The sequence below is a fragment of the Mus caroli genome, unplaced genomic scaffold, assembly GCF_978045245.1.
Source record: "Mus caroli unplaced genomic scaffold, Mus_caroli_1 scaffold_4, whole genome shotgun sequence".
Taxonomy (NCBI): Eukaryota; Metazoa; Chordata; class Mammalia; order Rodentia; family Muridae; genus Mus; species Mus caroli.
In genome coordinates this window covers 103,204,899-103,225,803 of record NW_028227259.1, presented here as the reverse complement: position 1 = coordinate 103,225,803, position 20,905 = coordinate 103,204,899, and the positions used below count along the sequence as shown (strand labels likewise).

General features: G+C 42.8%; 1 protein-coding gene across 1 annotated transcript in view; it reads left to right on the top strand.

The window, feature by feature from the left end:
* The window catches only part of Prkg2 (protein kinase cGMP-dependent 2), a 108,999-nt gene that overhangs the window by 188 nt on the left and 87,906 nt on the right, over positions 1-20,905 (top strand). Inside the window, exon 2 of the mRNA XM_021162709.2 lies at positions 13,645-14,118. Coding sequence (XP_021018368.1) covers positions 13,658-14,118 — 461 coding nt within the window. The 5' untranslated portion in view covers positions 13,645-13,657. The remainder of the gene's footprint in view (positions 1-13,644; positions 14,119-20,905) is intronic.

Genomic DNA, 20,905 nt, shown 5'->3' with positions numbered 1-20,905 from the left:
TGCATGCGGACATGTGGACGCGTTTCGTTCTCTCCTTGTGGCGCGGGTGGCTCCATACAGCAGTTGGATTTAGAGCGCAGTGTGGCTGCAGTGTCCTTTGGCCTCTGCTGGGGCTGGGGGCTCAGGGGCGCTGTCACGGTGTGCCGTCCTGGCTTAGTTCTCCAAAGTCTGAATAGCTGATTGGGCACACAAGACTCCTGCAAGGACGTTTACAAGTGCTTGTAAACTTGTTTGGGTGTCTTCTTGTCACTTAGCACCCCGAGGCGCTTGCACAGTTCTGCACATCTTCGTGAAGAAGCGAAGAGAGCAAAGAAAAAGAAATAGGTTTCAAGTGTAAGTAGGAGAGTTGAGCACGTAGGCAGAGCAGGGAGGCCAGAGCTGAGAACCGAACCAGCTCAGGGGCCCATGAGAAAGGATGACCCTAGCTTTTAGCATGCTTGTTTCCAAAGTTCAATAGGAAAGGGGCTTTTATTTTCCTTAAAGAGAATGCAACATCCACCTGCTCCCTGCCACACCCCCATGCACAAGCGCCTTAGAAACCGTTTCTCTTCTTTGCAAGTTTCTATTTAGCTCACAGAGAAGGCGATCATCCCACAGAGTAGACAACAGCTGCTACTCAGGTTCCTGTTGCGTTTTGCACACCGGGCTAGTGAGGTGATGGGGTGAAGAATTCTCTCTGGAGAACTAGACTGGACTCTCCTTCGCAACAGGCCATAACTAAGAATAAACAAATTGCAAAGGTGGTACCTGTGAACCCAGCTTTTAACAGTCCTTGACTCTGGGCCTCTGTCTTCACAGGATGCAAGTGAGAACTCTCATCACAGGGAAAGAAGGCACATGCTGCCTGCCTGTTGGCTGAGCCCTGTAGTCTCCTGTTGTCTGATTTCTCCCTGTTTCCCAATTATCCCCTTTTCCTATGTTTTCATTTTCTCCAGTTTCCTCGGCTCGTTTTCTTGGGCTTATCAGTACTCTTATTTCTACTATTGTAAAAATTCTCTGCATACTTCTTTAATATTATCCAAAAGTCCCAACTCTGGCTTCAGCTCTTTCTATGGGACTTTTAAATGAGGACTTTCTTCTTCAGTCTACTGAAATGGCTAACCTCTTCTGTGCTTTCCCTCTGATCTCCCTTCCTTTGACACATTTGGGATTTGAGCTGTGGCCTGCTCGAAATGTCTATTTCCAAGCTGTCTAGCAGACTTCTGCCATTCCGACAATGTTTCCTTATCCTTTTCCTTTTTTACTACCCCACCCCAAATTATATTTTCACAGGTATGGCAGGTCCACACTCGGCAATGTAGGTATTTCTTATCTTTCTTCATGGTCTCGTCTAATCATGTGAATTCAAGTCTTACCTCTGCAGAATTGGCCTGACTTAATTTTTTTTTTTATTAATTTATGTATTTACATCCCAAACACTGCTTCTCCTCCCAGTCCCTCCCTCACAGAGTCTCTCCCTCCAGCCCCCCTGCCCCCTCCTGTGAGAGAGTGGGCTCCTCTGGGTATTCCTCCACCCTGGTACATTAAGTCTTTGCTAGATTAAGGACATCCTCTCTCACTGAGGCTAGACAAGGCAGCTATGGAGACTGAGCTGCCTGTCTGCTACATATGTGCAAGGGGGCCTTGTTCTAGCCCATGTGTGTTCTTTGATTGGTGGTTCAGTCTCCGAGAGCTCCCAGGAGTCCAGGTTAGTTGAGTTGGTTGATATTCCTTTGAAGTTCCTTTCCCCTTCAGGGCCTTCAGCCACCCCCCACCCCCATCCTGAACTCTTCCTTAAGTGTCCCTGACCTCCATCTGCTGCTGGGGGAGGCTCTCAGAGGACAGTTATGCTAGACTCCTGCCTGCAAGCTTAACAGAATGTCATTAATAATGTCCGGGATTGGTGCTTTCCTAAGGGATGGGCTGAGTTGGACCAGTTATTGGTTGGCCTTTTCTTCCGTCTCTGCTCCATCCCAGCATTTCTTTTAGACAGGACAAATTTTGGGTCAAAAGTTTTGTGAAGCGTTCATGTCCTTATCCCTTCCCTCGTGATCCTGTCTGGCTACAGGTGGTGGCCTCTTTAGGTTCTATATCCCCACTGCCCTGTATCCCAGGTATCTGAGAATTCCTAGAAATCTTCCACTCCAGCTGGAGATTTTCATTCATTATCCTGGCCCTCTGGGCTCTGTCCTGTCTTTCCCCACACCTGATCCTGCTTTCCCATTCCCCTCCTCCATCCTCCCATTTCCCACCGGGTTCCCTTCCTCTCTAGGCCTCCTATTTTCTTTTCCTTTCTAAGTGTGATTCAAGAATTCTTGCTTGGGCCTTCCTTCTTGTTTAACTGCTTTGGGTCTGTGGGGTGTCATGGGTATTCTGTACTTTATGGCTAATATCCACATATCAGTGAGTACATACTGTGCCTGTCCTTTTGGGTCTGAGATACCTCACTGAGGATGATATTTTCCAGTTCCATCCATTTGCCTGCAAAATTCATTGTGTCCTTGTTTTTAATAGCTGAATAGTATTCCATTGTGTAAACACCACACATTTTCTGTATTCATTCCTCAGTTGAGGGACATCTGGGTTGTTTTCAGTTTCTTGCTATTAAGAATAAAGCTGTTATGAATATGTCATTGGGTATAGTGGATCGACTTTTGGGTATATGCCAAGGAGTGATATATCTGAGTCTTTAGGTAGAACTATTTCCAATTTTCTGAGAAACCGCCAGACTGATTTTCAGAGTGGCCACACCAATTTGCAATCCCACCAGCAATGGAGGAGTGTTCCCCTTTCTCTACATTCTTACCAGCATGTGCTGCCCCTTGAGATTTTGATCTTAGCCATTCTGATTGGTGTTAAGGTAGACTCTCAGGCTGACTTCTTCTCTTTGCATAGGCTTCTCCCTCTTACTGGCCCATGGCCAACTCAGGACATCTTCTGTCTCCACAAGGCTCCTTCTGTGTGACTCCTCCCTCCTTCTGCTGGTGTCATGGAGGGTCACTATAGATGGTGCTCCATGGAACATGTATCACCAAATGAATGGATGACACAGAATGGAAGTCACGCTTTCTTCTAACCAGCCCAAGATTAAAACATTGGGATGGACTTGCTCCATTGTCTCGTGTGCAATTTGATTCTCAACTGCCTCTATATTTTAAATTAATTTTTTAAAAATGTGAGATCATAAAATAATCACAACATTTCTTCCTTTTTCTCCCTCCGGAAATTTCCATCTACCCCTCCTGCTCTCCTTCAAATTCATGGTGTTGTTTTTCATTGTTACTATATGACAGGTCATAGAATATAATATGATACATATGCTTGATGTAGGTATCCTGTTCAGTCCATGAATGAATGTATATTTTCAGGCCTGGCTCTTTGTCCGGGGCCAAAAAAATAAAATGGATGTGCTCTTGTGTGTCCTGGTCACAGGTTCTAGGCCAGGTATTCTGACCAGGAGCTGATTCTAACGCCTACCATTCTCAGTTATGAGATTTCCATGGGTTTTGAACCTGCTTCAGCTTTACCAGTCCTTCTGTCTGGTGGCCCGGTTCTCCTTGTTCTACGTGCTCTTCCTTGGGGAAACTCACGTCACCTGCTGCCGGCTCTCCTCCGTTGCCTGCAGTCCTGTGTGTGGCTATCCCTCCTCACTTTAGCTCCTTACCACAGCTCCTTTCTTTCCAATCTAAGAGTCAGATTTTCATGCTGCTGTTCCTGGCCTGTCACTGAACCGGGAGCTTCCTCAGTTTCCACTCATCTGTCAACCACTGTGACGAGTCTTAGGTTCTTCCTTGCCTTTGACTTTCCAGCCCCTTATTTATTACTGTTTATTGCACGTCTGTGCTTGAAATGTACACACTTCTCTCGTTCTGAGCATGTCCAGAATTAAACTGGTGCTCTGTCTCCCCAATCTGCTCCTCATTCCGGCTAATGGCACCGCCTCTCATCTGGTTGCCACAAGGTGAGCGAGCATGAGGTCCTTACTCTCTTTCTCCCCATCAAGTTCCATCAGCTATAATGTCCTGATTTGTGCATGCCAGCCCACATGTCTGCCTTGATGGTTTATGTGCGTGTGCAATATTCCCACCCCACCAAAGGAGCTGAATGGAGGGCTACTGAACTTTTTTACATATAGAATACATAGTGTTCATAAATTTCAGGATGTGACTTCTGCTGGGGGTGGACTCTTCCACAGAGAGCTTCCAGTGGTGTGACAGGCTCACATGGTTGCGAGTTGAGAGGAAGGCATTCTCAATTTCAAGATGCTGTGCACAGATAAAACAGCAGCCGATTTCAAGCTGAGTCCCACGTCCACAGTCACAGGGCAGCATGTGAAAAGAAGCTTGTAAATGTAGCACTGATAGGAGACTTGGCTTTTTCTCACAGGGTCGACTCTGTATGGGTGTTTGGAGGGAAAGAAGCAGGGGTTTAGAAACTCTGTGATGGTTACTTATTTTCTAAAAGAGCTCTGGAGAGACAGGCAAGTGGCAGTATCATAGAGCTGTGTATCATTTTCATATAACTTTAGAATTTTATCTAAGGAAGCCAGCACAATCCCCTCCTCCCTCCCCCCCTCTAAGTACAATCCCCTCCTCCAACTTCAAGCTGAACTGCCAATATGATAAAAATAATCTATTCTGCTTTTCATGATTTATGGAAGGAGAGGAAATTGCAGTTACCTGTAACCATCACTTCTGTAGTAATGTTTTTCTCTTCCTGGTTACCATGGAGATGGTCTGTATTCTCCCTAGTTCAAGAAGTCTGAGCCAGGAGAATAGGTTTGAGGCTCTGGGCTGGCTCTAATCTCGTAAGCACTTCTCACTCGGATGGGTTCCACCGCCTTTGTTTTACGCCCCCCCCCCAGTTTTCTTCCTTTGATTTCATGGTTATTCCAGGGGCATTATCTTCTAAAGGACAGCTATGACTATACAGCTTGAAAAAGAACTTGGCTTGCATTAAAACCCAGATACCATAATAAGGCATGTGCATTTTCAGTTCCTTACTCCAGCAGATTCCTCCTTTTTAGCTTGTTACTCATTACTTTCCTTCCGCCCATCATCCCTTTAGCCTATTTTCTCAGTGAGCTCGGCTTTAGGTTTTCTTGCATGTATTTCAAAGTAAGTGTTCTAAGTAATAGACGCTGTACTTGGTAACAGTTTTAGGTTTAGAGAAAAGTACAGAAAAGCCTATATACCACTCCCCCCCCCAATCCCCCGAGTTTACTTTGTTCCTAACAACATTAAACACAGATTTTTTAAAAGAAAAAATTCAAATTTATTTTTATTTATGTACATGTGTGTGTATCTGTGCGCATTGTGTGCCATATGCGTGTGGTGCTCACAGAGGCCAGAAGAGGGCACCAGAGCCCCCGGAGCTTAAGTTACAACTAGTGGTGAGCTATCTGTGTGGGTGCTGGGAACAGAAGTCTGGTCCTCTAGATGTGCATCAAGGGCTGTTAGCCTCTGAGCTGTCATACCATCTTGCAGCACTATGATATATATCAGTGTCTGTTACAACTGATGAACCAATATGGACTTATTACTAACTAACGCCCATCATTATAGTTGGGTCTATTCTTTGTATTGAATGTGTCATGGGTTACTGAAGTGCATGATAACAGATATCTATCATTGCAGTATCATATGGAATAGTTTCAATGACACAAGAGCCATGGCGTTTAACTTGTTAGCTCCTTTCTCCCTTGCTCTCCACAGCTCTTGACAGACACTCATATTTTCATGTCTATACCTTTTCTATTTCCCATAATGCTGTGCTGTTGGACTCATACTGTGTTGGCTCTTCTGGTTGATTTCTTCCTTTAGTGATATGTATCTGAATTTCCTCTAAGTCTTCTCATTTTTGTTTTGTTTGTTTTGTTTTTTAAATGGTACTCCTTATTCTTGAATAATATTTTGGTAAATTGATGCACAGGAGTTTCTTGTTAACCAACAGAAGGACATGGTTGCTTCAAAGTTGCAGCATTCATGAATAAAGCTGATGGTTTTGAGGAAGTCATGTGACTCCTATTGGATAATCATGGGGAGGCATGATTACCTGAGTGACAAATGCCTGCTCTGTCTTCATCAGTGACTGTGTCACCTTATGTGGCCTCTGGTCACACCAACCTTCCTGTTAGTACATATCCTGCCATCTTTGGTGTGCTCTGTGACCACTGTGTCTCAGTAGCTCCAGTTAGTTTGACACTATCTGCTCACAGATGACCATGTCTCCTCCCACTTTTCTTTGCTCTCTACGAAGACATCTGCTCTGAGACATCTGCTCTGGTCTTTCCCCATTTTTCAGGCTTGTTTAAATTGTTGCTTGTTGAGAAAGCCTCCTTTATTTGCTCAACTACCTCATTCTCTTCTTTTGCAGAGGTTTCAGTTGAAACAAAGTATAAACATAACAATTTCTCCTTTCCTAACTTATTTGTATCTTTTTTTTTTTTATTTAAAAAGTTACCCCTGAATCCAAGATCATCTGGACTCACCTATGCTGTCTTCTAGGCTTGAGAGTTTTATGTTTAGACTCCTGATCTACTCTCAGGTTACATTTTGTAAAAGCTGTAAAGTCTCCATTAGCTTCCCTTTGCTCTTTCTTCAAGGGTCAGATGTACACGATCTGAGGTCACTTCTGGGCTGCTCTGCTCCATTGGTCTACATGGCTGTTGTCTCCCCAAGGCTCTCTTAGCCACTCTCCTCTTATCGTCTCAATGTTTGTCACTTTGTTGTGAGCACAGAGAGCTAGAGTCGGCTCTCTGAGTGCTCTCCTTTAATAGCTTGTTTATTTGGTGTAGTTTTTAATCAATACTCTGTTGTTTTGATTGAGATAAGCCATTCCCTTGAGTAAATAGTGCTAACAGTAATAATACTAACAGTAATGATGCTGTTTAGGATTCATTAAGCCATGATGATATATACCAAGAACAGTTATATTCTTACCATTATCGATGTCATATGACTCTCTAAGAATTCTATATGATCGCAAATTGTTTTATCTCTTTGTCTATCTGTTTGTCAATCTAAATGTCTTTGTCTATCTAAATGTCAATCTGTCTCTTCTGTTCTTATCATTAAAGCCTGGAGGCTGTTCTGAGGACTCAGAAAAACTAGTCCAAAGAACTTAGACAGGGACTCTGGCTCTGCAGCCTGAGCCATCTTGCATACTCATATATATGCTTGTAAACACTCCCTCTGTGTGTGTGTGTGTGTGTGTGTGTGTGTGTGTGTGAGAGAGAGAGAGAGAGAGAGAGAGAGAGAGAGAGAGAGAGAGAGAGTTTGTGTATATGTGTCTCTCTGTGTGTATCTGTTTATGTGTATGTGAGTGTGTGTGTATTTGTGTGTATCTGTGTGTGTACCTGTGTGAATCTCCGTGTGTGTCTGTGTATGTGTGTGTCTCTCTGTGTTTCAGTGTGTGGTGTATATATATATATGTGTGTATATCTGTTTGTGTCTCTCTGTGTGTATCTGTGTATGAGTGTGTATTTGTTTGTGTCTGTGTGTATGTTTCACTCTCTGTGCATTTACATGGGTGAGTATGTGTGTGTGTGTGTGTGTGTGTGTGTGTGTATCTGTGTGTATGGTGTATGTGTGTATGTGTGTTTGTATATATCTCTGTATATGTGTGTCTCAGGGTATGTGTCTCTGTGTCTGTGCCTGTGTGTGCAGGTGAATGTCTCTCTCTATGTGCTGTGTGCCTGTTCATGTGGACGCATTTCTATCAGACTCTAGAAGAGTAGAGAGAGCAATGAATATTAAGAACAGAGCCATACTTCTGTTCTTAAACTACTGGAGAGCTAAAGGAGGGCAGACAGCAAGGCCACATTTTGCCACCCTGCCTGCCAGGTGTGACTCCGCCCACAAGTCCTTCCTAGAGTCTTTGCTCTGTGAGTAGCGTCTTCTGCAGAAGGAGAATCAGGGTAAGGACGGACACTGTGGTATTACACTCTCCTCCTGCTAAATGCCATGGCTTCCTCTCCTCTCTCTCTCCTCCCTGATTGTGAAGAGTACTCCCTCTCCAGGGAGTTCTGTTGTTGTGCCTTCAGTGAGCCATTTTGATTTAAAAATTTCTCTTCAGTGTATGGGGATGAGTAGACACTTACTAAGGAGTTGATGAGCTTGAGGAGACGTAGAAATTATTGATAGAATCCTGGTTGCCATTCAAACTGTTTTCTCAGCTCCCGCCTTTTGCTAGGGCTTCTTTCCTGTTTTTTGTTTATTTGTTTGTTTTATTCCACAATGTATTCTTTTCTCAATGGGACATAATGTCTAGGAAGCATAAGGTCTCACTCCCACAAGGGAATATTTGCATCTTTAAGGACCTCTTGTCTGGAAGGTATCCACTTCCTTAGACTTCTGCCTGGTACAGAAATTCAGTTCTGTGTTTTCCTTCTATAGAGACAATAAATCCATCTCTAGCCCCATCCTGCTAAAAGAGCCCTTTATGTACCTTGTGTCTCCCACATGTTTTGCATCACAATGGGATGCTTGGCAATCTTCATCATGACTCTAATGAGATGGAGATAAATATACCCATTTTATAGATACACAAGTGAAAGTGGAGATGCCATGTAACTTACAGGAGGTTGGGAGAGGGTGGGTTGCTTCCTTCCCTTGTGTATCTTGAATCTGTTGCTCAAGTTAAACTGGGATTTTAATCTCTAATGACATTTCTTATTACATCATCCACTGTCCTCTAATGTAAAAATGATTTTAATAACCTGTAGCTGCTAGATGGATGGAGCAACGTTCTGCAGCTCATTTCTCCTCTAGCTACCAATTCATATTTGAGAAATCGCTTACCCTAGTGACAGCTAAGAAGCATACAGTGTGAATCTAATCAGGCTTTATGTGGCCAGAGGCTTGAAACCTTGCTTTGTGGGGTAGCAAAACTTAAACAGGTGACATGAGAGCTCATGCCAGTCTTGAAAGACCCAGGAACTTGTTTAAGTCAGTGAAAGGTAAGTTAGCTGCTCTTCTCTCTTCATGCTTCAGGAATTCTAAATACTCCACAAGGTTTATACAGCTTCCAAGGTGACCTCAGGGAAACAGAGAAGATCGTGAGGGTTTGATGCTCTACACTTAATCGTGCTTTAGGTTTGTAAGATGATTGGGTTGGTACAGATTTTGCTCTGTCCATATATAGCAATGACTTTTGACCTTTTCATATTTAGGGTGCTATAAGTATTTATTGTTAAATCCAAACGTTAATATCCATGAGAGGATATGGATATACTCCACAGAGTATATGGTACTCCAGGCTCAGTAAACAGTTGTTTCATGAATACAGAATGAGTCATTAGTTCAATATTAAATTTAAATCTGTTTATGCTTGCCGTGCTCTCTATAAGAAAATTCTGTTGCCTCCTTACCACTTCCTTGGCTGAAAATGCTTGTCCACAAACCAAAAAAAATCTGTCTAGAAAAGAGCTTAGGGCTGCATGACCAAAGCTCGCACACGTGGTAATTTCAGAGAGCTCTGGGAACACCTTTCAGGACATCACTCAAGTTGATTCTTTCATGTCTTACACTAACGTCTGATGAGCTGCTTATTCTGGATACGAGCCTGTTCGGGCTCCCTTCTTTAAAATCTTCTCTCCTCCATCTTTCAATGCGATGCTAATGGGTAAGAATAACAAATGATGCCCAGTGAGCAGAAGCTTAAAGGTTAGACCCTCTGCATGTCCGCTGCTGTGGAAGCAGCTCTGCATATGCCTAGTTTATTAATGGATGCTCCCAGCGAGAAGCCAATGCTGAAAGACGAATCAAGTCCTGTTTCTGTCTTGATCTTGTGCAGCTTCCATTGGCTGGTTGGGCCTGTCTAAAATTTGGAGACTGTTAACTTTCCGCATCTAGTCAGCCTCCGTAGAAGCCACAATTAATCTGGTAGAACTCGTGAAATCAAGTCAAGATCTTTGTTTCTCCCTGAGCTAGACATCTGAAGGGGGGAGCTGGAAAGTGCATGTTTGTAGACTTCAGTTTTAATCCTCCATTTCTGTTGTCAAAAACATCCTAACAGGGCTGTGATTTGGATGTCACCAGGGCAGAGATTAAATGCAAAGGAGCATTCACATTGACAGAGGCTTGAAAAATATCACCACTACCACCACCACACCCACTGGGCTTACAGTTTGAAAAAAAACTCCTCTTGATTTAGAAATAACACATCTGCATTCCTCACAGTGTAGAGACAGAGCCTGTGTTACTCTATTAGCAATTTGTTCTTGCCCGGTACACTAGTAAGTGTTGTCTTTCTGCCAATGCTGGTGTTAAAAACTTCAAGCCGTGATCTCTGAGAAGAAAACATCAGTATGAAGTTTCTTCTACATCCTTCACGTTGGGTCACCAAACCAAGTTGTGCAAAAAGTGAAGGTCCGTGGTGTGATGCTCTATTCTTTCATTAAGAATATCTTCAGGGCTCAAAAGATAGCACAGTGGGTAAAGCTCTTGCAGAGCAAGTGTAAGGAACTAAGTTAGTAGCCACATGAATTCTGGGTAGACGTGGCAGCCTGCCTGTATTTCCTGTGCCCAGGATACAGAGACAGGAGACAACTGGAACAAGTTGTTTAGGGAGACTCTCCAAATTGGTGAGCTCCTGGTTTGGGTGAGAGATCACACTTCAAAAAATAGAAAGAAATTTACATCTAACCTGAAATTCCAGCTTACTTTGGCACAGACATGTATGTGAATGCATGCAAGTGTGTGTGCACATTCACATGAATATGCATACACACATATGAACACATGAACATGCATACACACATATGAACACATGAACATGCATACACACATATGAACACCACATACTTTGCAAAAGAGATGGGGACAGCTCCTCACAGGAGGGCTGGGGAGATAAGTTTAGAAAGTGCTGAACATGCACCTGAGTTCTATGCACAGTCATAGAACTTCTAATCCCCATGCTGGCATGGTAGAGACAGTAAGATTCCTGAGGTTGGGTGGCCAGGCAGTGTAGCCTAATTTGCCAATCCTGGATCTCAGTGAGAGACTCTGTCTCAAAAAAAAAACAAGGTGGATGGCTGCTGAGAAGTGTGACCCATAGCTTCCAAGTGTATTATATGTGACATGTATATGCACATGCATACACACACACACACATACACACACAGCCTTTTAGAAACCCCAAAGTTATCACTAACCAGGGTACAAAAAGAAAATCAGGGATTATAAAAGATATTTTTGTCGATCTGCCATGTATTTTTTTTTAATTCCAAAGCTTTGCATTTATTTAACATTTACTATAAATTCAAAAGGTTGGTACCAAAATATTTTCTTTCATTGATATTAGTACTTCAATAGAAATCAAGGAGCATTTTTAGGTTTACTAAGCCAATTTCACATAAATAATAGTAAATTTTTAAAAAGCAAATCAGGGCTGGAGATATATAGCTTAGCAGTTAAGAGTAGATAGGTAGATAGGTAGATAGGTAGATAGATAGATAGATACATAGATACATAGATACATAGATACATAGATACATAGATACACAATTAATCTGGTAGAACTCGTGAAATCAAGTCAAGATCTTTGTTTCTCCCTGAGCTAGACATCTGAAGGGGGGAGCTGGAAAGTGCATGTTTGTAGACTTCAGTTTTAATCCTCCATTTCTGATTTCATAAAATCAGAGTTAATCCAGATGTTTTTCACAGTTGATATACAGTTCCCCAGACTAAGCCATCTAATACTGCAATGCTTGGTGTACTAAGACCAGTTAGTTAGGGCAGCATCTGCTGTACTTCAGCTGTGCAAATTCTGCTGTTACGGGGTTTTGCTCAAATAAGTTTATGACCTGCAGATGATTTACATTTAAAAAATGATTTTATTTTTTAATCTTTAATTATGTGTAGGCTCCTGTGAGTGCAGTGCTTATAGAGGCCAGAAGGGGCGCTGGATCTCTGGAAGCTGGATTTACAGGTGGTTGTCAGCAGTTGGTACTCTTAACTGCTAAGCTATATATCTCCAGCCCTGATTTGCTTTTTAAAAATTTACTATTATTTATGTGAAATTGGCTTAGTAAACCTAAAAATGCTCCTTGATTTCTATTGAAGTACTAATATCAATGAAAGAAAATATTTTGGTACCAACCTTTTGAATTTATAGTAAATGTTAAATAAATGCAAAGCTTTGGAATTAAAAAAAAATACATGGCAGATCGACAAAAATATCTTTTATAATCCCTGATTTTCTTTTTGTACCCTGGTTAGTGATAACTTTGGGGTTTCTAAAAGGCTGTGTGTGTATGTGTGTGTGTGTGTATGCATGTGCATATACATGTCACATATAATACACTTGGAAGCTATGGGTCACACTTCTCAGCAGCCATCCACCTTGTTTTTTTTTGAGACAGAGTCTCTCACTGAGATCCAGGATTGGCAAATTAGGCTACACTGCCTGGCCACCCAACCTCAGGAATCTTACTGTCTCTACCATGCCAGCATGGGGATTAGAAGTTCTATGACTGTGCATAGAACTCAGGTGCATGTTCAGCACTTTCTAAACTTATCTCCCCAGCCCTCCTGTGAGGAGCTGTCCCCATCTCTTTTGCAAAGTATGTGGTGTTCATATGTGTGTATGCATGTTCATGTGTTCATATGTGTGTATGCATGTTCATGTGTTCATATGTGTGTATGCATATTCATGTGAATGTGCACACACACTTGCATGCATTCACATACATGTCTGTGCCAAAGTAAGCTGGAATTTCAGGTTAGATGTAAATTTCTTTCTACTTTTTGAAGTGTGATCTCTCACCCAAACCAGGAGCTCACCAATTTGGAGAGTCTCCCTAAACAACTTGTTCCAGTTGTCTCCTGTCTCTGTATCCTGGGCACAGGAAATACAGGCAGGCTGCCACGTCTACCCAGAATTCATGTGGCTACTAACTTAGTTCCTTACACTTGCTCTGCAAGAGCTTTACCCACTGTGCTATCTTTTGAGCCCTGAAGATATTCTTAATGAAAGAATAGAGCATCACACCACGGACCTTCACTTTTTGCACAACTTGGTTTGGTGACCCAACGTGAAGGATGTAGAAGAAACTTCATACTGATGTTTTCTTCTCAGAGATCACGGCTTGAAGTTTTTAACACCAGCATTGGCAGAAAGACAACACTTACTAGTGTACCGGGCAAGAACAAATTGCTAATAGAGTAACACAGGCTCTGTCTCTACACTGTGAGGAATGCAGATGTGTTATTTCTAAATCAAGAGGAGTTTTTTTTCAAACTGTAAGCCCAGTGGGTGTGGTGGTGGTAGTGGTGATATTTTTCAAGCCTCTGTCAATGTGAATGCTCCTTTGCATTTAATCTCTGCCCTGGTGACATCCAAATCACAGCCCTGTTAGGATGTTTTTGACAACTATCCAGAGAGAACCACTGGAAGAGAACAATAGGTGACTAGGGCTAGTTTTAGAAAATGCTCAGGTGTGTCTCCTGAAAGGACAGGGAAGAATGAGCCCAAATGCCAACCGCTCTCTATAGAGGGATAAAGAAACTCTGTCATTAGTTTCCTCTGTAGGAACGGAGCGTTTTATTGCTCATCAAAGGATGATGACTGCCTTGCGTCTGTTTATGAAGCAGATTGGGAAGGGGAGGGCCGTTAGAAAGTGGAACTCCACATGCTCACTGCCACTTCTGTGCCCTCCCTTAGGTCCCTGAGCAACATGGGAAATGGTTCAGTGAAGCCCAAGCATGCTAAGCACCCAGATGGCCAGTCAGGGAACCTCAGCAATGAAGCCCTGCGGAGCAAGGTGTTGGAGCTGGAGCGGGAGCTGAGGAGGAAGGATGCAGAAGTTCAGGAACGGGAGTACCACCTGAAGGAGCTTCGGGAGCGGCTGGCCAAGCAGACCGTGGCCATCGCGGAGCTCACAGAAGAACTGCAGAGCAAGTGCATCCAGCTGAACAAGCTGCAGGATGTTATCCACGTGCAGGGAGGAAGTCCACTGCAGGCCTCTCCTGACAAAGTGCCTCTGAATGTTCACCGCAAGACCTCAGGCTTGGTCTCGCTCCACAGCAGGAGGGGGGCGAAGGCTGGAGTATCTGCAGAGCCAACAACCCGAACCTATGACCTCAACAAACCCCCCGAGTTTTCCTTTGAGAAAGCGAGAGTCAGGAAGGATTCCAGGTAAGAAGTTTCTGTGTCCTGTTCATTCAAGTGGCCTTCACAGTAGGAAAGACAAGCGAGGTGTCCACGAGGCTTCCTAGACAGCCCGGGGGCATGGAATTCTCAGTTGTGGGGATGGAGAGCTTTGTGGAGAAGGGATCTCTTATTCTACAGCTTTTCAGATCTGGAATTGCCACTGGAGGCTGAGATGTACAGATTCTGAGACAGGTGCAACTGAGGGGCAGGATTTGGAGGGCACCATCTCTGTTCCCTTGACACTCCCAGAGGACAGAAGATCACTTAGGAAGTACACATGTCCGTTCTAAGGAAGCAGATTTAACAATACACACAGAGCACAGTGGGGTGGAACATGCCCAGCAAAGCTGGCTTCCTAGCCGCTGGTCTGTGAGAGTTTTGAGAAGGACCATGATGGGTGCTCCAGGGAGAATGACTTCATCCATTCACTGCACGGTTCTCGTTGAATGCTCTTCCTGCCAGTCACCATGTTAGCTGCTTACCATAGACAGACAGATCTCTCTGTCTTGTGGGGAGAGAGAGCGCGCGCACACACACACACACACACACACACACACACACACACACACAGAGAGAGAGAGAGAGAGAGAGATGAGGACTGTATAATTATAAATTGGGATAAATGACACAGTGAACAGAAGTGCTGTCAGAGGTGTTGAGGATCTTTGAGAGAAGTGGGATTGTCATGGAGGCCCAGCTGATGGATGAGGTGACCTTTAGCTGAGACACAAAGGACAAAACTGGCAGAAATTAGGTAAAAAGAGCAAAGGGAATAAATTAAAACCTAGAATTGATTTCTAAAACCAGACTGCTTTTCCTGTCTTAAATCAACATGTAGTAAGCGTGCATGTTTATAGGATCAATGTGATATTTTAACAGAGGCATACGGTGTGCGTTGAAAAAAATTGGGAATTTACGATTTGTGTGTTTTTGTCATATATTTATGTTTGGGACAAAATTTTGAAACTCTGAAAGGAAATGTAGAATTTCTTCACTACTTTCTTCTTAAGTGTATGCCAGTGTGTATTTAGGAGTACGGTTCCGATTGGAGTTTGATTTCCTGATTAGGAGAGAAAGATAAGTTATGGTCTCCTTTTTCTGTGGCCTTTCAATAAGCGCTTGTTAATTGACATGAGCTCTTCGCTTTGATGCCGTCTTGGCAGAGCCTGCCACTCTGTGCAAGATCTGTGAAATTAAATCTAATGTTAATTTACTCACAGGCACAAGTAACATAAATCAAGACAAAACATCCAACTCAAACAAATAGCTGACTAATCTTGACCACAAAATTATGAAGGGAGGTTTAATTCTTCAGTTTGTTGACAGGAGTTGGAACAGTGGATAATCAATAAATACATGAAGGGAAAATAGTCATACTGGGTTATTAATCATAAAATTCTGTAGCTGAATGAAGCTGATTAATATTTGTCATTAGGATGGTTTTGTGGATGGAGTCCAAAGTTTGGTTATTAGTTTAGAAGGGTCTTATCTGTTTATTCCTCTCAAAATGGATTTATAAATTATAGTTATTATAAACGTGCATATTTTCAGAACTTGCATATGGTCCATCGTTCTTTGTAATAGACTATGGATTTTGATATATGAATGTATACTTATTCCTCATATATCATGTCATTACACTTACACAGACATTATGTGGGCATAAGTAATAGATTATTTACTTCCATCCCCAAATCTTCTCAAATTGAATATGATTTTTATATATGGGACAGTACCTGGGAAACCTTAGACCTAATCTATCTTTGACTTTTCTCTCTACATTAGCCACTATGTTCCTCCTCTTGAAATCAAGGATTTGTTTATTTGATTTGTCCAAAGACTTGCACTCATCTTGAGTGGTGAAAGCATCAGCCTGCTAGAGCTGCGTAACACGAGACAAGCCTGCTCCTTTGAATTACTGCTTAGTTTGATTATTACATGGTAAAGAAAATTATTATTTATGTACTTAGGATTTTTTTAAAAGCTAATCCCCTATGCTTTTTCTTCTGTGTGTCATGAAGGGATCATAGAAAAGGCAAGGAGGTGGACCTCTGAGTAAGAATTATCAGTGATTCCTCTTACCCCAGCTGCAAGCCAGAGGGGCACAAGTCTATGAGTAGGTATAAATGAAGATCAGGGCTAATTTTTTTTTTCAATACTGGGGATCAAAAGTTGAATTGATTTCTTTAATGATTAGTCCTAAATAGGACAGCAGATAATTCATGCCCTAATAATTCTCATATACTTCTATAGAGCCTTGAGGTCATAGGTGAACCACTTAGGCAGAATATGGGCCCACCAACCCTTATTAATCAGATTTATTTATTTATTTATTTATTTATTTATTTATTCCAGTTTTACTTGACGAGTGTACAAAAGCAATTCTCCTTCAGTCTGAACTGATTGAGAGCAGCGAAGTCAATTGGTTCACAGAGATAACCTCCCAGAGTATAGAGGTATTCACCAGTTCAGCTCTTCATTTTCCCATTCCATTCTAGTTTTCAAGAAAAGACCCAAATAAATCTTGAATGTCTCGTAGGCAATTTAGGAAGAAATTTTATAAAAAAAAACAATGTTCTCGAAGTCAAAGTGCTAGAAATATGGTGTGCTGCTCACTAATGAGGCCTGACATACACAGCCCATTGATCTGGCTACTTTCTGTGCAGAACTGGCTGGAGATGGAAGAATTCACTCAGTTAAAATGGCCCCTCTGTTCATCCCTGGGCTCTCATAATTTATTCATCGAGCTTCACTAATGTTTCCTGAATGGACTGAAACCTAAATTTATACCTAATATATATGTGTCAGATACACTTTTGGATAACTTCTGCTCTCCACGCTTGCCCAGAAAGCTGTTGAATATCATGTGATATTGTCTCTGAAAGAGTACTTTTGTTAACAGAGATCTCTTAAAATTAATAGCTTGTTTTGCTTTGTTTTGTTTTTTGTGTTTTTGTTTTTGTTTTTCAAGACAGGGTTTCTCTGTATAGCCCTGGCTGTCCTGGAGCTCACTCTGTAGACAAGGCTGGCCTCAAACTCAGAAATCTGCCTGCCTCTGCCTCGAAAGTGCTGGAGTTAAAAGTGTGTGCCACCGCTGCCAGCCTAAAATGAATAGCTTAAGGGATCTAGGAACCCCTATGAAAATCAGAGGATAAAATTTGGTGGAATGACGAGTTAAAAACCTCAAAGATCGATTTTGATAATTTACGAGGAATAGTCACTCACAACACCCCAGCCTGTGACTTTTGAGACCTCCACCCAGACATAGTGTGACTAAAGAGTGAAAGTCATTGGTTTTAGGGCAGTCTCAGCTCATGCCAGCTTTGTTGACCTGGACACACTAAAATTTAGAGTTTGAAGAGGCAACCTGTACATTTGCCTCTGTGCTGGTCTAGAAATTTTTATCTTCTATAGTTCTTAAGGATTAGGCTCTACAGTGGTTCGGTGCTGTCTAGTAAATCTTTGTACAGTGACTGAAAGGCTCTGTAACCTGTGCTGTCCAGCATGGTAGCCAGTAGTTAGATGTGGCTCTTGGATGTTTGAAATATGGGTAATGCCTGTAAGAGAAGGAATTTTCAACTTCTGTTACTTATGGTTATATACCTACATGTGCCTGAATAGGATTGGCTGTTGCCGTTCTAGAATATGTGTCTCCTGTTACTGTTATTGCCATTGATGGAGTTGTGACATCTGTGGGCTTTGGGAACACTTTATAGATAGATACAGCAAGAGCAGTTTTAGGCCCAGCCACAGAAAATGGAAATGCTTCAGACAGACTGAGGTATCTATCACAGAGCAGAATTGCTGTGAAGCGGCTCTGGATGTGCGCGGTGCTTTGTAGTCGTTTGGCACTGAGCCTATGGACCAGTTTAGATCTTCAAATGCAGACAGCTGAGTAGCACGCTGTCTGCTGCTATTACAGGCACCCAGGTTTACCAGAGTATCCTAGCTCCTGTGAGACTTAGTACATTCTATTAGGTGTTTTGGTCTCAGGTTCCAATGTAATGGAGGTAAGTATCAGAAGACCTCGGAGATAGAGGAAGCTTTGGGGGTCATTTCATGCCAGTCTTGTCTGGGAAGAGTCTGGAAAGGCACTTGTGGGCATTACAAAATAAACCACAGTAGGCGGAGAACTCAGACTGGATTCTAAGATTGACTTAGAGACCTCTGATATTTGGGATCTACCCACAGATATCAGTCCCGCAGTTCAGGTCCCACAATGCTTTATGATAACAAACTCTACTGATTAGTAATGGTGGCGCCTCCTCCCTCTTCCATATGAAATGGAGTAGGACCTGTCCACTGCACTGATGCATCAATCATGTCCTCAGAGAGACCTGTGAGGAAAGGGTGTCAAGAAGGGATATGGCCCAAGCTATGTCAGACATGGCAGAGCACATATAGTTCTGTGAATGAATCCCGAGCTTCTTGGGGCTGAAAGCAGGGAAGGGCTCAGTATTTCTGTCCATGTCTGACTTGTCATAAGCACCAAGGTTGCCATGTAGCCAGAGGTCAGGCCAGTGACTGGAGGAAAGTTCTCTGTTTCCGTAGATGTTGCTTAGCAGACTCTAGCATTGGCAGAGCAAAAATTAGAAGCTCATGCTGAACGTCTGGTGGAACACAGGCAGCACATTTATCAAAGACATCTGGTAAGTGGCTGCTCTGAGCGCCTTTCGCTAAGAACGCTTAAACTATCATTTGGAACCATTGTTCTTCTGTGAAAAGGAGAGATAAAACAAAGGCTTGCCATGGGCTTCAGACATGGATTCCAGTTTCGGGGAGGACAATTAGTTGTGTTTGGCACTCCCACCCCAGGGGATGAATAGGTAAAAGTGGGAAATGCTGGTGAATCATACATTGGAGCAAGATGGGGTGGGGTGAGCAAGATGGGTGGGGAGTGAGGAAGAGTGTGTGGTTCTCATTTTTGCTTCCTTTCTGAAGGAGTACTGGAAGTGTGCATCAGAGGTACGGGCTTTTCCTCACTCAACAGGAAAGTTCTTATGGGAAGACATAATGGTGATCTATTAGCGAATGTGTGCTAGTCACCAGTCTGCTGCTTCACGAACATGGGAACATGTAATAAATACAACAACCCTTGAAGATAGTCACTTCCCTACTTTACATCTCTCTCTCCCCCGCCTCTCTCTCTCTCATGCACACACACATGCACGCATGCGTGAGCACACATACACATATGCAGATGCTTACATAGGCACAAGCACATACATGTGTGCACGCCACACACACAATAACTGTGTGCTAGTCACAAGTCTAAAAACTGCATAGTTGCAGAGAGATGTAATGCTTACAGCAACTCGGTAGGTGATCCCAACCCACTTTACATATGAGAAACCTGGCCCAGGAGGCTTTACATCCCTCACTCAAGGGTACAAAGTTCTTCATTTCTGGACAGGAGTTCAAAGAGCCCAAAGCAGCTCCAACTTCTGCTCTGCATGATTTCTCCAAAATTAGAATTAGAAGAGGACTTTCCATATTCTGATTGAAAAGTCTTATAGTAAACTAACTACCAAAAAATAATAAATAGATCATTTAAATGCTATAATTAGCAAAACAAACAAAATAGCACCAAGAAAATCCCTCTCTCTGCTTTTGTTTCTCCAAGAAAAAAAATATACAATATCCAGGAAGGGCTTCCCTGGTATTGGTTCACAATTCCAGGAATTTGTGTGGGATGGGCGAAGGGGCTGAGTTAGTAACATAGACATGGTTACCTAAGAGCTTTTAATGAACAACTAGAAATGTTTGGAGTAAACTATAAACCTTTACCTATCAAGTCTAGTAGTTAAAAAGTTGATGTATATGCTCACAATACTGCTAGCATAGCCTCAATAATTAGCATAGCAAACCCTGGATCGCTCAGTCCAATGAAGGCACGGGGAAACAGAAATCCAGTTGTTCGATCTGTTTGCTAGAAACCATGGGCGATGATTGCCAAGTGCCATGTGTACTGGAAGGCGTCAGTGTGTTTGGAAACAGGGGTTATGATTTATAACAATAACGCTCACATTGACACCCAGATCCAAGCTAGCTACTGAGGGATGGGACCAGGAAACAGAATCATTATTTAATGATTAGCTGCTGGTTCTCTTCCGTACATTATCTCCTGGATGCTTTGGACTTAACTAATCAGGTATGTGTGCTTTCTCTGTCGTACCAAAGGTGAAATGAAAGCTCAGGGTAATGTGTCACTAGACTGAAGCTTGTAGTGTTGATGGATTGTTGAAGCGGGATTGTAGTTTGGGTCAAGCTGATGTCCAGTGTTTATTCTCAACCAGATGCAGCCTACAGCATGAATGGCTTCCCTTAGGTTTGTATAACCAGGCATAAAGGGGGGCGGTTAGGGAGCTAGGGTGAATGAGATGTACCCTTAAGTTTTATACAAAAAGGGAGGCTAAGTATGGGGGAGTTTTAGATGTGTCTAGAATTAAGTGCAGCTGGCTTGTCATCTAGAAGCAGTTAAATGAATGAGTGACCTCTCCAAGTGCTGGCATCCAGCCTCTCTCACTTCCAGCCCTCTCTCTCTCTCTCTCTCTCTCTCTCTCTCTCTCTAAGAATACAAAGGCTCTGTGCTAGAGCACGGCATCTCTCTGTCTCTGTCCTCAACCCTTATGGGCCCTGCTTTATTCATTTCTAACCATTATTCCCTCTCACCACAACCCTGTCTTCCAGTCTGTCCGCAGCCAGGTCTTAGGGGAATATGTAATGGAGCCTCGGAAGGTGCTCAGGATTTGAAGACTCTTCTGAAGGGTCT